The 14,085-nt window shown below is 42.2% G+C and overlaps 1 protein-coding gene across 5 annotated transcripts in view; it reads right to left on the reverse strand.

The window, feature by feature from the left end:
* The window catches only part of thada (THADA armadillo repeat containing), a 425,051-nt gene that overhangs the window by 160,354 nt on the left and 250,612 nt on the right, over positions 1-14,085 (reverse strand). For all 5 annotated transcript variants that reach the window (XM_080200616.1, XM_080200615.1, XM_080200617.1 and 2 more), the window contains exon 28: positions 10,804-10,972. In XM_080200616.1, the coding sequence (XP_080056742.1) occupies positions 10,804-10,972 (169 nt within the window). The remainder of the gene's footprint in view (positions 1-10,803; positions 10,973-14,085) is intronic.

A 14,085-nucleotide genomic window follows, 5' to 3' on the forward strand; every position in this document is an offset into this window, starting at 1 on the left:
GGAAATCTAGGTGCATGTGCAATAGCACCTTCTGGCCTCTTCAGCTGCCCCCACCGCCGCCCCCACCCCCACCGCGTGAACAGACTATGTCCATTCTCTCTACTGGTAAGAATCACACTTTGACTATTATTTTTCCTAAATGTCATGAGATTTGATTTTTTTCTCTCACTGAATAGGTATGAAACTTCCCATTTTCATGCTCATTCAGCACTTAGAATTTTTTGGGTAAGATCACCCCAAGGATTTATATGTCTAGAGCAAATAATTTCGCCTATCAATGTCTCCCATCACCACTGACCCACTGAGCATCATCACAGATCCACCAAATATCACCATTCCACTCTCCTCTGTCACTTATGAACCTCCCTTCATTACCCTGGATCCTTTCACAATCCACCTCCACCTGTCCTCCCCTCGGAGTCGACACCAATTACCATCTGTCTGGCTCCCTAAACTTGCCGCCCCACTCCTCTGTCTGGTTCCCAATGGAACCTTCACCTATTACAACTCCCTTACAACTGTCTTCCCTGTCCAGCCTTGGCACAGCCTGTGATATAAGTTCTCACAGCCCCACTTTTAAAGATGGCATCTATATACCCAGAACTGAAGTGAAGCCTGTTAGTTGTACGTCACTAATATACAGTCGGGAAATAGACCGTTCTAATAGTCTGCTGGCTATGTGCTTAATTTGGAGGGGAACTAATTCTGGTGAATTTGCTTTTAACAAGCATGAATGAGATGCAAATTAATGTGAATATGGTTCCTGACATAGATCAGCAGGAAACCCTGTAACCCACCAAAACTGGGAGAACCATACTCCAAACTAACTTCCCACTGGTGGGGAACAAATATTTTCTAACATGCCAAATTTAATGCTCCCGCCCACCACGATTCCTGTCAATGATGAAAGCAGAAAATTCCACCATTAATTCCTGATAAGCTTCAATGAACCAGACGGTTTTGTCACTTGCAGATAGCAACATCACTTGCAATATACACAATCTCCAGGATGGAAGCATTACCCCAAGTCCAGCATCTCTTGCACTCTCTACCTATGACATGTTTGTGGTGGCTCTGATTCACCACATACATAAAATGTGACCAAGTTCCCAGCATTACTTTCCTGTTCTGGCATCGGTTAGGGGAACACTTTTTACTCCAGAACAAGAGATCAATAATTTTACAGATAAAAACAGGAAAATTCAATAGATCAGGCACTGGCTGGTCTACAATTTTATCTACTCCTTCAAGGCAGTCCTGTTATCCAGGGCATTTTCTGACAGGGAAGTAAAGTATTTAATTGGTTTTACTGGTTCAATGGGTATTGAATTACTTGAATTACCAATGAATTACTTTTCTCCTTTGGATTTTATTATAAGTGATTTTCTTAAGTTTTCACAAAGTATGGAACAAATTGTACAACCTATAAATCATCTTTTTAGAGCCTCCTTCTTAATTCTAATAATTTTCAAAAACATAATCACAAACATGTTAGAGGTCACTGTAACAAGGGGAGTTCAATTTACTTAAAACTACATTTCATTGATACTGTTATAATGCTTATTTGTCTGATGTTTGCTTTGTTCAGCAAGTTAATTCTTGAACTTTAAATAATGTAATTAATCAAATTGATACTGTTACTGATAAGACAAACGTCAAATAGGAAAGATATTTAAAAATCAAAGATAAATTTTAAGGCTTCATTATGGGCAATTTAGAATGCTGCACTAGAAACATTAAAAAAAACACAGGGCAAATAGGGTGGAATTTTCCGCTCCAATAACTAAGCACAATGGTGTGTGGGATTAGCAGCAAGTTTCCTGCTGATTTGCGGGTTGCGTTCTCATGCCTAATCTTTTACCTGAAACCTCATTCCATAGACAAGCAACTTGTGAATCATATGGCGGGGTGGGTACTGATTCATTCATCTGCTTTCACCTCATGGCGTTGAAGTTCCTGGCGCTATATTTAAATACTACCTGAACACACACATGACTCTCAGCAGCCCAGCTGTTGGTGGGAAGTTCTAGGCATGCCCAGAGAACAAGAAATGCCCAGCACACACAGTACCCATGCTTCCCAATCTCTGCTCCATTACTTCTTATCATATCTCTCATCCACTTGTCTTCATGTAAGTCAAGCTTACCCCCAAGAACAAGAATAGAGAAAGGGTGGCCAACATCCAGGAGTTCTCCAAATTTGTGAAGGTTGCTGCTGGGTTGGCATCAGAGGGTAGAGATCACCCTGGAACGAAGGCGAGATTGGCCTCTCCTAGCAAGCTAGTAAGGGTAAGCCTGCGTGAGTTGATCACATCCTGACATTCTCAGTGAGTGATACGCAATGTTGCATTCAGCCTGTGGATGAACTAAATCTATCTATCTATTGCAGGCAGCAGCAGGTCCAGACAGACTAGCACGGGCAAAATAAACCCCAGACCTCAGGCCACATCGAAAGAGGATGCTGAGAAGCCATTTGAAGATGACCTATCACAGCACTAAACAGCACCCTCGTTAGCACAGAGACACACGTTCCAGTGGGCAATTAAGCTTGGGGTTAGTTTCTGGATAACACCTCAATGACATGTCTCCATAGCAATCAGAGGCACTGACAGCCCAGGTCTCTGCCATCAGAGGACTGCTGGAAAGTAGCCACTCACATAAGTACACGGCAGATGAAGAGCCTCTGGAAACAGTCATTACAAAAATATTGGAGATGCAAAGGAAAGCAGCATAACATCAGACAGAGCTGTGAAAGGCAGTCAACAGATTAGAATGATGGAGCAGTCAGTCATGTTCTTTCTGATGTCATGGCTCTGCCATGAACACCTCAAAATCTCCATGAGGAGGATGGCAGCTGCCTTATAGATCTTGGTCCAGCAGGTTCTGCTGGATTTGTGCTCAGACCTTCATTCCATCATGATAGACATTGGTGAGATCCATCAGTGGCTATGCCAGAGGAGGGCTGTCACACTGACCTCCCTCCAGGTTCCCTGTAGGTGCCCAAGGCAGGAGCACTTGGGCACCTACAGGGAAACAGACCAGCAACTGGACACCCCAGGGCCAGTGATCAAGCTGGTCTCCAGCTTGATCAGTGATCCCAATCCTCTGTGTCTGTGACGCCATTACCTCCATCTGTACAGGCCAAAGAGAGTGCACCTACCTCACAGCAGAAGATCCAAAGCAGGCCGAGGTCCTGCAGGCCTCAGCTCTCCAAAGTGGAGTATGAACAAGGTGCCTCCACATCTGTTGCATGATGGCACAGTGATTAGCACTGTACAGCCAGGGACTCGGGTTCGATTCCCAGCTGGGGTCACTGTGCGGAGTCTGCATCTTTTCCCTGTGTCTGCGTGGGTTTCCACCAGGTGCTCCAGTCTCCTCTCACAGTTTGGAAAATGTGCTAAATTCATGGAAAATGTGCCATGCTAAATTCTTCTTTAATGTACCCAAACAGGTGCCGAAGTGTGGCGACGAGCAGGTTTTCACAGTAACTTCACTGCAGTGTTAATGTAAGCCTGCTTGTGACACTAATAAATAAACTTTAAAAAAAGAGTTGGGGATCCACCACAATGTAGCAATAGTGTTAGAAAGATTAAGTTTGATCTCACTTTTGGGTCAAGGGTTCACTCACTGCACATAACATGGAGCTTCATAAATACATTTGCTGTTCATGATTGTGCTCTAGTCATTTGTGCACGTGCATCGATGTGGCCACTTATTGTGAGGATGACCGAAGCTCCTGCTCCCTTTGTGAGCCTCACATTCAGGTGACGTCTAGCTGACTCATGTTAGTTACTCATGCCAACCTCTTCATTGAAAATGACAACTGAAACTTCTGCCCAGAGAGTTGTAGTAAAATTCTGTTATTATGATTTACAGTTCTATCACTGAGACAAAAGATATCTTTCGCAAGGTAAGTACAGTGAGCCTAGTACACAGCAAGTGAGGGAAAAGCTATGGTTGCTTAGGAGTAATGATGTGGAGATGCCGGCGTTGGACTGAGGTAAGCACAGTAAGAAGTCTCACAACACCAGGTTAAAGTCCAACAGGTTTATTTGGTAGCAAACACCACTAGCTTTCAGGGCTCTCCCCCATCATCAGGTGAGTGGGGAGTTCTGATCACAAACAGGACATATAAAGGCACAGACGCAGTTTACAGAACACTGATTAGTCTGCAAGTCTTTACAGCTAATCAAATCTTAAAGGTGCAGACAATGTGAATGGAGATAGCACTAAGCATAGGTTAAAGAGATGTGTATTGTCTCCAGACAGTACAGTAAGTGAGATGTTGCAAGCCCAGGCAAGTCATGGGGGTTACAAATGTCACACCATTTTGGACGAATTTTGGAAAGGACCTCAGGTCTATAGCAGTGAATGAAAGAATAAGCAACAATGAAGAAGGTAAGAATGAAAACAGTCCACTCTGAGATTTGTAAAGTTGGAGCACATAACTGGAGATTTCAGTGGTGCTAAGGTTGGGGAGTGATTTGGGACGGGAGTGGAACAAGGCATCGAAAGGGAAAACACAAGGGCCAAGAGTTTTCGCGTTGGGAGCAATCTGCAACTTGGGTGCAATACTGTGCTGCTTTCGTCAAATGAATTTGTTTGCTCAAAGCTTCCACACAAATCTATTTTCATATTACAGAACCATAAGACCACCACGAACCAATGCGATCAAGCAGTGTTTTAGAAAGTAAATTAAAAAAAATTGCGTGTAAAGTATTCTGTGCTGTATGTAACTGTGGTACCAGGCACAGTTCTATTAATATGGCTGAAAATGGATTTAATGTAAAAAAATAAGCACTTCTTTAAAATCAGCAGTTCTTGACTACCATCTGTGAATAACCAATTTTAAAATCACTGAAAACTACTCTGCAAAAACTCTTCTAATTGTTATATTGGTGTTTCTTAGAAAATTTTTTAAAAAGTCAAATTTACTTCAAAACGAAATCACACGAAGCAGATTATCTGCTGATTGTCATATTAAGACAGACCTAGTGGTATTATCATTAGACTACTAATCCAGAAACTCAGCTAATATTCTGAGATTGTAGGTTCGAATTCCACCATGGCAGACAGTGGAATCTGAATTCAATAAAAAAAATATGGAATTAAGTACATACTGATGGCCATGAAACCATTGTTGATTGTTGAAAAAACCCATCTCGTTCATCAATATCCCTTAGAGAAGGAAATCTGTTGTCCTTACCTGGTCTGGCCTACATGTGACTCCAGAGCCACAACAATGCAGCTGACTCCCAACTGCCCTCCAAGGCCAACTAGGGATGGACAATAAGTGCTGGTCAGCCAGCAATTCCCATGTCCCACGAATGAATCAAACAAAACATTGCAGCTTGTGTCAGCTTGCTGAGCACAAATTAACTGCCACATATCCTACAACAGTGACAATTCTTCAAAAAGTTCTTCATTGGTTGTGAAGTACTTTGAAACGTCTGGTGGGCATGAAAAGCACTATATAAATGCACATGTGTTTTTCTTTCAATAAGGTGACCATTGTAGAATTTTAAGAACGGCATCAAAGATCTGTAAACAGGTACAATAAGTGGAAACTTGGCATGGTGTTTAACGCAAACTTGGTGTGTGGTCGGTTTTGTGGGCAGCATTGGCTTCCAATGCCCCGCATGTAATTTAATCTCAATTCCTGGATTTCTTATGACAGTTTGACTGATCTTGGACAAATTGAACACCCAGCAAAAACTTCAGGTCAAGGGGACTTCAAATTTATAGATAAGGCTTGGTAAAGGTGCGCATGATAGCGGGCAATTTGTGTGGAAGAAAGGTGAACCAATTTTGGAAATTGAAATCCAGATTTTGCAATAGAAATAACATCAATGCTATCAACACTTACCGTTATGAAGCAAGTTAGACAGCACGTTCCATTACCCGCACATGCATAGTTAATTGTGGAAGTCAGTAACTGGTGTTTGATTTTCCCTGCTAGCTTCATTGTACCAGTACCTCGCTAATAGATTTAGCATTTAAAGACATAAAGGTTCCGTTTAGTATATAAAAATGCCCATGCTGACACTACTGTTCTGTCTCAGAAGACTAAGGAAATTTGGCATATCAGCTACACCTCTCACCAACTTTTACAGATGCACCATAGGAAGCATTCTTTCTGGTTGTATCACAACTCTGCCCAAGACTGCAAGAAACTACAAAAGGTCATGAATGTAACCCAAAACAACAGGCAAACCAGCTTCCCATCCATTGACTCTGTGTACACTTCCCGCTGCCTCGGCAAAGCAGCCAGCATAATTAAGGACCCCACGCATCCCGGACATTCTCTCTTCCAACATCTTCCATTGGGAAAGATACAAAAGTCTGAGGTCACGTACCAACTGACTCATGAACAGCTTCTTCCCTGGTGCCATCAGACTATTGAATGGACTGTCTCGTATTAAGCTGATCTTTCTCTACACCCGAGCCACTGTAACACTATATTCTGCACTGTCTCATTGCTTTCTCCGTGAATGGTGTGCTTTGTCTGTATAGCGCACAAGAAACAATACTTTTCAATGTATACTAATACATGTGACAATAATAAAGCAAATGAAATCAAATCAAACATCCTTGTCAAAAAGAGGTAACAAAAGCACAAGTAAAGAGCTGATGAAATCCCAGCATACCACCTGTATTGAGGAAACACTTCTTAATGGATGAATACACTATGAATAAATAGTTCTGAGAAGACTGAGCCACAAGTTAAATACCTGTCATTGGCAGAAATAGTGTGGACTAGGTATAAAATATAGGGGGGAATTTTCCCAAAAAATTTCCACACCAGTTTCTACAGCATGCTCAGCATCGTGACCTTCTGACACAGTGCAATGAAAAAGCCTCCATGCAAATCACAGTTATGTAGTCTCCAGGCGCATGACTTGCTCAAAGTGGCCATAGCAGCTGTGCACCGTTAGGCAGGGGAGCTGCATTTAAATGCTAACGATGCGCACACAGTCAGTCACACCAAGAGGATGGCAACTCATAGAATAACTCCATGATTTACTCAGGGAGAATTGGAAATAGCAACTGGATGCCACGGGTGAGAGAAGGGCCACCATCTTTCCCTGAGATGGTTGTCGGCCCAGGGGTCAGGTGGACAATATGGCTTGGGAAATGGTGGCATTAGCTGCCAGTGCCCATGCACTGGCAGAGAATACTAAGGGCCAGTGTCAAAAGAAAATGAATGATCTCGTTCAGGCAGCATGAGCGAGGGTCCATCCCATTCTGGCATCAGCCCCATACACTGTGCTTGGAATGTCAACGTTGATCCACATCCTGACACCCCCATGGCCTTCCAGCACCTGATTCCCTCGTACCTGCCTCGAATCCCCTGGAACCCCACATCATAACCTGTGCCTACTGAGAATAGTCCGACATATGCCACTCGAGTGCTCCCACCCGTATCACCCTGCGCCCTTCCAGCCATCAAGCTTTCAATCCCCCATTCTGTCCTGGCAGGAGAAGATGGTCCATAATCGTAGAAAGTGGGGGATAACCGGAGGCGGGATCCCTGAGCTGAGTCTCCTCACTGTGTTTGGGGAGCAAGCCATGGAGTTGTCAGGCAAGTCTGATGAGAAAGCCGTGATCGACAGCCAGGTCGGAGTGCGCCACAGAAGACGACCCCGATAAGGCCGAGCAGTCAGGAGTTGGCATCCTCCCAAGACCCCCGACAACACCTCAGAGGAAAGTTCCGAAGACACATCCAAGGAAAGCACCCAACAATCGACACAGTCATTACACACACCATCCACCAGTATAGATAGAGTCACCATGATACGACATGTCAGCAGCATGGCTTCTGGGGCACTTTTGTCATTGATGCACTTCAGGTGAAAGTGAGAATGTCCAAAGGCTCGGGCATGAGGAAGTCTACAGAAGCCAAAGAAACAGCTGGCCCTCAGCCAGATGCTGAGCCATTGGGATCAATACACCCTAAGCAACTGGAGATGCCAAAACAGAGCTGGGGATTGCAGGAGGGGCTGTCAGTAACGTTCTAGCAACTGCAAAGCTGTTTGGAAGAATTCCACAGCCTTCAGTTGTAGGAGATGGTGATGGCATTGTGTAGCACCCAGACCAACACTGCAAGTGTGGCAGCCATGGTGGAAAGCCTAAGGCAGGAAATGATCACCATGACAGTAGGGTCCAAGGCATGGCCAAATCATTGAGGACCAAAGCTGAAGGCCCTGGGGACATGCTCGAGACACAAACAGTCATGGTTGCGGGCTTCAAGGACACAGCCCAGACATAGTGGGCCATGGCTGCAGGTGTTGAGAGCTTGGTCCAGGCTCAGAGGACAATCGCTGATGGGATCCAGAGCATGGTTGAGTCTCAAAAGGGCCATTGCTGAGGTTTTGCATACCATGATGTAAATGTAGTTGGGCCTCCAGGACAGGCAAAGCCAGGTGATGCAAAGGCCTCTGAAGCTCACTCCAGCTGCACTGCCATCTCATGGAATGTCCCAGGAGCCCACAAGCACTCCATGGGAGGAAGAAGTGCTGAAGCTCATGCCAGAGCCTTTCACCAGGAGACGCTGGCCATCCCCAACCTTTCTGAATTGTCCCCTTCCTGACAGTGGTGCATCTCTTGGGCAGTGGGTTGAACAGGGTGAGATGGCGACATCCCTGACACCTGAAAATTGGCTGTGGCCCTCCAAATCCCAGCCCCCTGTCAAGGGTAATACAGACCATGGGGCACAGAACACAACTGACGTGCATCCTGGTGGAGGGTGGTGGAGGTACCTAGACATAGTGGCAGGCTTGAAAAAGGTATAGGGACTGAATTCAACAGCATCACTAAATTATTATCCAAATGTAGGGTAGCACCTTTACCACTTGTTGGAGGCACTCCATTGCCATTTTGCAGAATTCAAATTTAGTGACACAACAACAAAATATGTGAGTGCTACAATGAGTATTTTTGGTATCACAAAAGATAAATCATAAAATGTTGTTATTAACAGGCAAAAGCTATGGTTCATTTATAATCATAGCATAGAATAATAGAATGAATGGATCACAGAAAAGAGCCAATCATTCCATTGAGCACATGCCGGGCATCTTCAAAAGCATTTCAATCGGTCCCACTCCCATGACCTTCTCCCATACTCCTGCAAGTTTTTTCCCTAGTCTAATCATTATCTAATTCCCTTTTCAAAATCACGTTTAAATCTATCTACACCACCCTTTCAGGAAGTGCATTTTAGATAGTAACCATTCACTGTATAAAATATTTTTCCCATTTCTCCTTTTTTTTCTTTAATCACCTTAAATCTGTGTCCTCGAGTTCGAGATACTTCTACCGATAGGAATATTTTCTTTATCTCCGGTCTAAACTCCTCATTATTTTGAGCATAATAGCTACAGTGGACAATTTTCATTGAAATTTCGAAGCAACGAAAGGTGATTTGGATAGCAAATTTTATAGATAGAACAGATCAATCAATTGGCAATATAACTGGAAAGTTTTTGAGAACAGAGGATTCAAATTGCCTCTATTACTTAATTTAGATAAGTCCATATACAATGCATGCACTTGGTTTGCTTCTTGAGGAAACAAGTGTGGTCGAGATGGACTCAATTGTGGCTTTCAGAAAGTAATCAGATTTGTAGCTGAAGGCAAATAAAAATTGCAGGGGTATAGGGAGAAGGCAGGGGTGGGGCTAGCTGAATTGCTTTGAGAAAGGATTGGTTACAACACCCCACTTATTTTACTTAGCCAATAAATGAAAGCTTCTTCCAAATCATCAGGTTTTTAGTAAAAGCAAAATACTGCAGATGCTGAGAATCTGAATCAAAAACAGAAAACACTGAGAAACCTCTGGTCTGGGAGCATTTGTGAAGAGAAAAATAGAGTTAACATATTGAGTCCGTATGACTCTTCCTCAGGGTTAATGACAGGGAGAAACATGATGTATTATATACTGCATAAAAGGGGATGGAGCAGCTGTGGTAGAGTAAGCCAGTGATAGGTGGGAGACAACACAACAAAGATGTATGGGTACAAGACTGAGGGAGGTCAATACTCAGTGAATGCAGAACAAGTGACAAATGGTCCAACGGGCAAGGGTAGGGAATGAAGACTGTGTAACTGTTTTGTGGAAAACCTTTGATTAGTCTGCAAGCATGGCCCTAACTTTCCTGTCACTTTTCATTTCAAGCAGCATCTTGCTCTCGTGCCCAAATGCCCGTCCTCAACCTGCTGCAATGCCCCAGTGAAGCCCAAGGCAAACTGGAGGAGCAGCATCTCATCTTCCAATTAAGCAATAAGGTACATTACAGCCTTTAGGAACCCACATCAAGTTCAACAACTTTAGACCATGGCAGTTCTCTATCATCATGACTCTTTTTTTATATCCTAACTCTTTTTATGTCCCAATGCAAAACCCCACCTCCCCCACTGGGCCAGCAGTCACTTGTTCTTTAATTTTGCTTTCATTGAGCATTGGCCTCTGTTCTCCCATTAACACATTCTGATATCTTACTTTTATGCCACTGCTAGTACATTCTATAGCCCTGCACACTGCCATTAACATTTCCTCTCTTGTGCTCTACATACCTTTGTTGCTACCTCTTCCAGGTCCAACTGGACTTTCTACTCTGTTCTAGCTGCTCCACACCTCTTATACAGTACAACAATACATCACATTACTCCTTCTCTTTAACTCTGAAGAATCATACAGACAAAAAACATTTACTCTATTTCTCTCTCCACAGATCCTACCAAACATGCTGTGTTTTTTTTAGTATGTTCTGTTTTGTCTCAGTTTTTATTGTTTAGTTTTTACCTGCAGCAGTGTCCCATGTATGTGGTTCTGTCGTATACATAGATCAGTTGGTGCAGGTAAGGTTTCCAGCAAGGACTGTGCCATATGGAGAATACGATCCACTGCAACAAAAGGAACCAAGGCACGAGCTGCCATCTCACGGGATCGGTGCACTGGTGAGTGAGCACACCTGCAAAAAACAGAATGTTTTATAGACTTGTCTAAGAGATATGGACATTAGTCCTCATCTTAAACTGATTAATAATGAATAAGAGAGGTATTTGGCATATTACACCCCCCTCCCCACAGCACCGCATTTGTTACCATAAGATGCGCAAATTTCATAGAATCATACAACCTTACAGTGTAGAAGGAGGCCATTTGGCCCACTGAGCCTGTGCTAACCACAATCCCACCCAGGCGCTATCCCCATAACTCCATGCATTTACCCTAACTAGTCCACCTGACACTAAGGGGTCAATTTCACATTTCCAATCCACCTAACCAGCATCTCTTTGGACTGTGGGAGGAAACTGGAGCACTCGGAGGAAACCCATACAGACACGGGAAGAACGTGCAGACTCTGCACAGATAGGGATCAAAGCTGGAAAACAAACCTGGGTCCCTGGCACTGTGAGGCAGCAGTGCTAATCACTGTGCCACTGTGCTGCCCTGATTTACTGATTTTTGGAATTTAATTCAGTTTGCATTCTGTTATTAGGGGAATCTGATTGATTTGTCACCACACACAATTTAATTCGTGCTCAGCTAACTTTACTGCAATGCAAAACAGATTCTTAAAAATAGCAGATATGTAAATTAAAAATAAAGCAAGGGTGTGGATTTGTTTTCGAGTACACTAAGATTTATCCTGTGCAAAAAATATTTCCTAACATCACAAAAACAGGAAATAAACACATACATTCAATTCATTCAGTTGCTTAGCTACTTATGTTACATACTTTGATTTAGTAATTCAGAGAACTACATGTTAACATCTATAAATTATTCACTGGACTCTCTATTGGTCGGTCCATATGGTCCAAGTTTGGTAAACTCTGCACTCATGTCTTGTGTCCTTTCTAAGACTTGTGTGCCAACACTCTTTGTTTTCTGATTCCATAGTGAAAATAAGGGAAGGCAATCTGCCAGTATTCAACTCGGCCTGCCCCTTATCATATGGTGAACGCCCTACATTCCCACTATATCAAACTTTGGAGATGACTCCTTGGCAACTCATTAAAGAATACCAGAATAATCATGAGAGCTGCTACAATCAACTCCACATGAAGTCCAAACAGCAACCTAATGCATTTTTCTCCATTCCTATCAATCTAATCAAACGTGCAATGTAATAAACACATCAACAGTGCAGGGGTATTTATTTTCTTCAAAGCAATGGAAAAAGGTAATAAGGTAACATCAAAATTTTTAAGACCAACATATTATTAAAAAAGTGACAGCATAGCCCATCAATTAAAAAGAATTGTATATAAATATGACTCCTAGACCAGTGAATTGTTTGTTTTACTAACATTACGTTTCCTGATCTAGACTTTGGATTTTTTAAAGCTCTAAATGCAGCATTCAAAACATTCTTGTTCCTTCCTGCAAATGGAATGAAGACTTATCACAATACCTGTCACTCTAACTCATTCTTTCCCATTTACCTTACCCAGTATTCCCTTTATAAATTTCAATGGCTTTCAAGATCCATGTTTGGTATGCATAAGTTTCTTGATTTACCTCCTATTCTTTCTCAGTTTTGTGATGTCCTGCCCTTCGGCCTTCCCAAGATCTCTGTTCAACAATTTCACAATTACTCAATTTTAACGTTACAATCATAAAAGCTTTTCTAGTACAAACTGTTCCAACAGATTAACTTTCAACTTAAGTTCATTTAAAACTTGTAGCAGCAGACAACCAGCTTTATTAACAATGCAAAAGCTTTTAAGGGAAGGTCAAGAAATTATATATTTCATTTGACATTTTAAATGATTCATACATTACTTTAAAAAATGGAAAATTATCAACTTTATGGCCATATTTAAAACAAATAATGTTTTATTAATCCAAAGTTGAAGTTAAACAGAAAATGGATACACAAGGCCTTAAAAAAACTTTGAATTCATTGCATTCTTAAAATAAAATCCAAAAGAAACAACTGATTTCCTAGACACAATAAACTGAATTAGAGAGTTATATAAATGAATATATGTTATGTTTTGGATATATTACATACATTTGTACATCCAATTGAAGTGTTATAATGTGATTTGAGGCAGAACAATTAGAAATAAAAACAGAAAATGCTAGGAAAACTCAGCAGATTTGGTAGCATCTGCGGAGGGAGAATTAGAGTTAATGGGTGGAATTTGCCAAAAAATGACTAGGAGCATTGGTCGATTGGTGCAGTAGGCCAGCAAGATAGTGTGCGAGACGTTAACGCTGGGTGCGCATTGGTCTCACGTCGAAAGCCATCTTCCCAGTCCTGTTATGTCATGCGCTGAGGCCAATTTCAACATTAAATGCTTCCTCTTGCTGAGGAAAATCGCTCCATATAGTCACCTAGTCCAGAATTGAACCCAGGTCCACGGTGCTGTGAAGCAGCAGCGCAAAACACTGAGTCACCATGCCACCCTAATCAACTTAATATTGGGATCAACACCTTCAGACTCTGAATTCCATTTATTTTTTTCTTCCACCGTCAGTCCCATACACACACACTTTCAGGAAGTGCTAATCCTTGTTAATAACACATTCTACCACCTGCCTACATGTCGCAATTAACACCTGCTTTAGTCTCTAATACGATCATTAGTACTCCCTTTGTCTTGTGTCCATGACATCTTCATCAATCTTTCCTTAGCTCCAATCTGTCCTATTTTGAACCACCTGTTCCACAATCTCTCAAAAATATAAAACCCATCACATTTCTACCTCTCTTCAGCTCTGAAGAAGAGCCATATGGATTCAAAACATTAATCTGTTTTGTCTCTACAGATACTGTCGAGCTGCTGAGTTTTTTTACAGCATTTCCTGTTTTTATTTTGGAAACCATTCCCTTTGTTTAAGCTCTTGTCAGACACCTGAAAGATAGGCCATTTTGTCCTAGGTAGACAGCTGGATGTGGTGATGGAAGGAAAGGAAAAAAGGATCAGTCCTGTTGCACAGAAGTACACAATTCATAATGTGTTAAGGTACATAGTTTATATACCTTAAACTACACACAATCTTACAGTTACAGCTTGTCAGATATAAATTGTGCAACAGATCAACTTAAATTGAAATCAAGATAAAAAG

This window comes from Carcharhinus amblyrhynchos, chromosome 12 (genome assembly GCF_965287045.1).
Source record: "Carcharhinus amblyrhynchos chromosome 12, sCarAmb.v2.hapA, whole genome shotgun sequence".
Taxonomy (NCBI): Eukaryota; Metazoa; Chordata; class Chondrichthyes; order Carcharhiniformes; family Carcharhinidae; genus Carcharhinus; species Carcharhinus amblyrhynchos.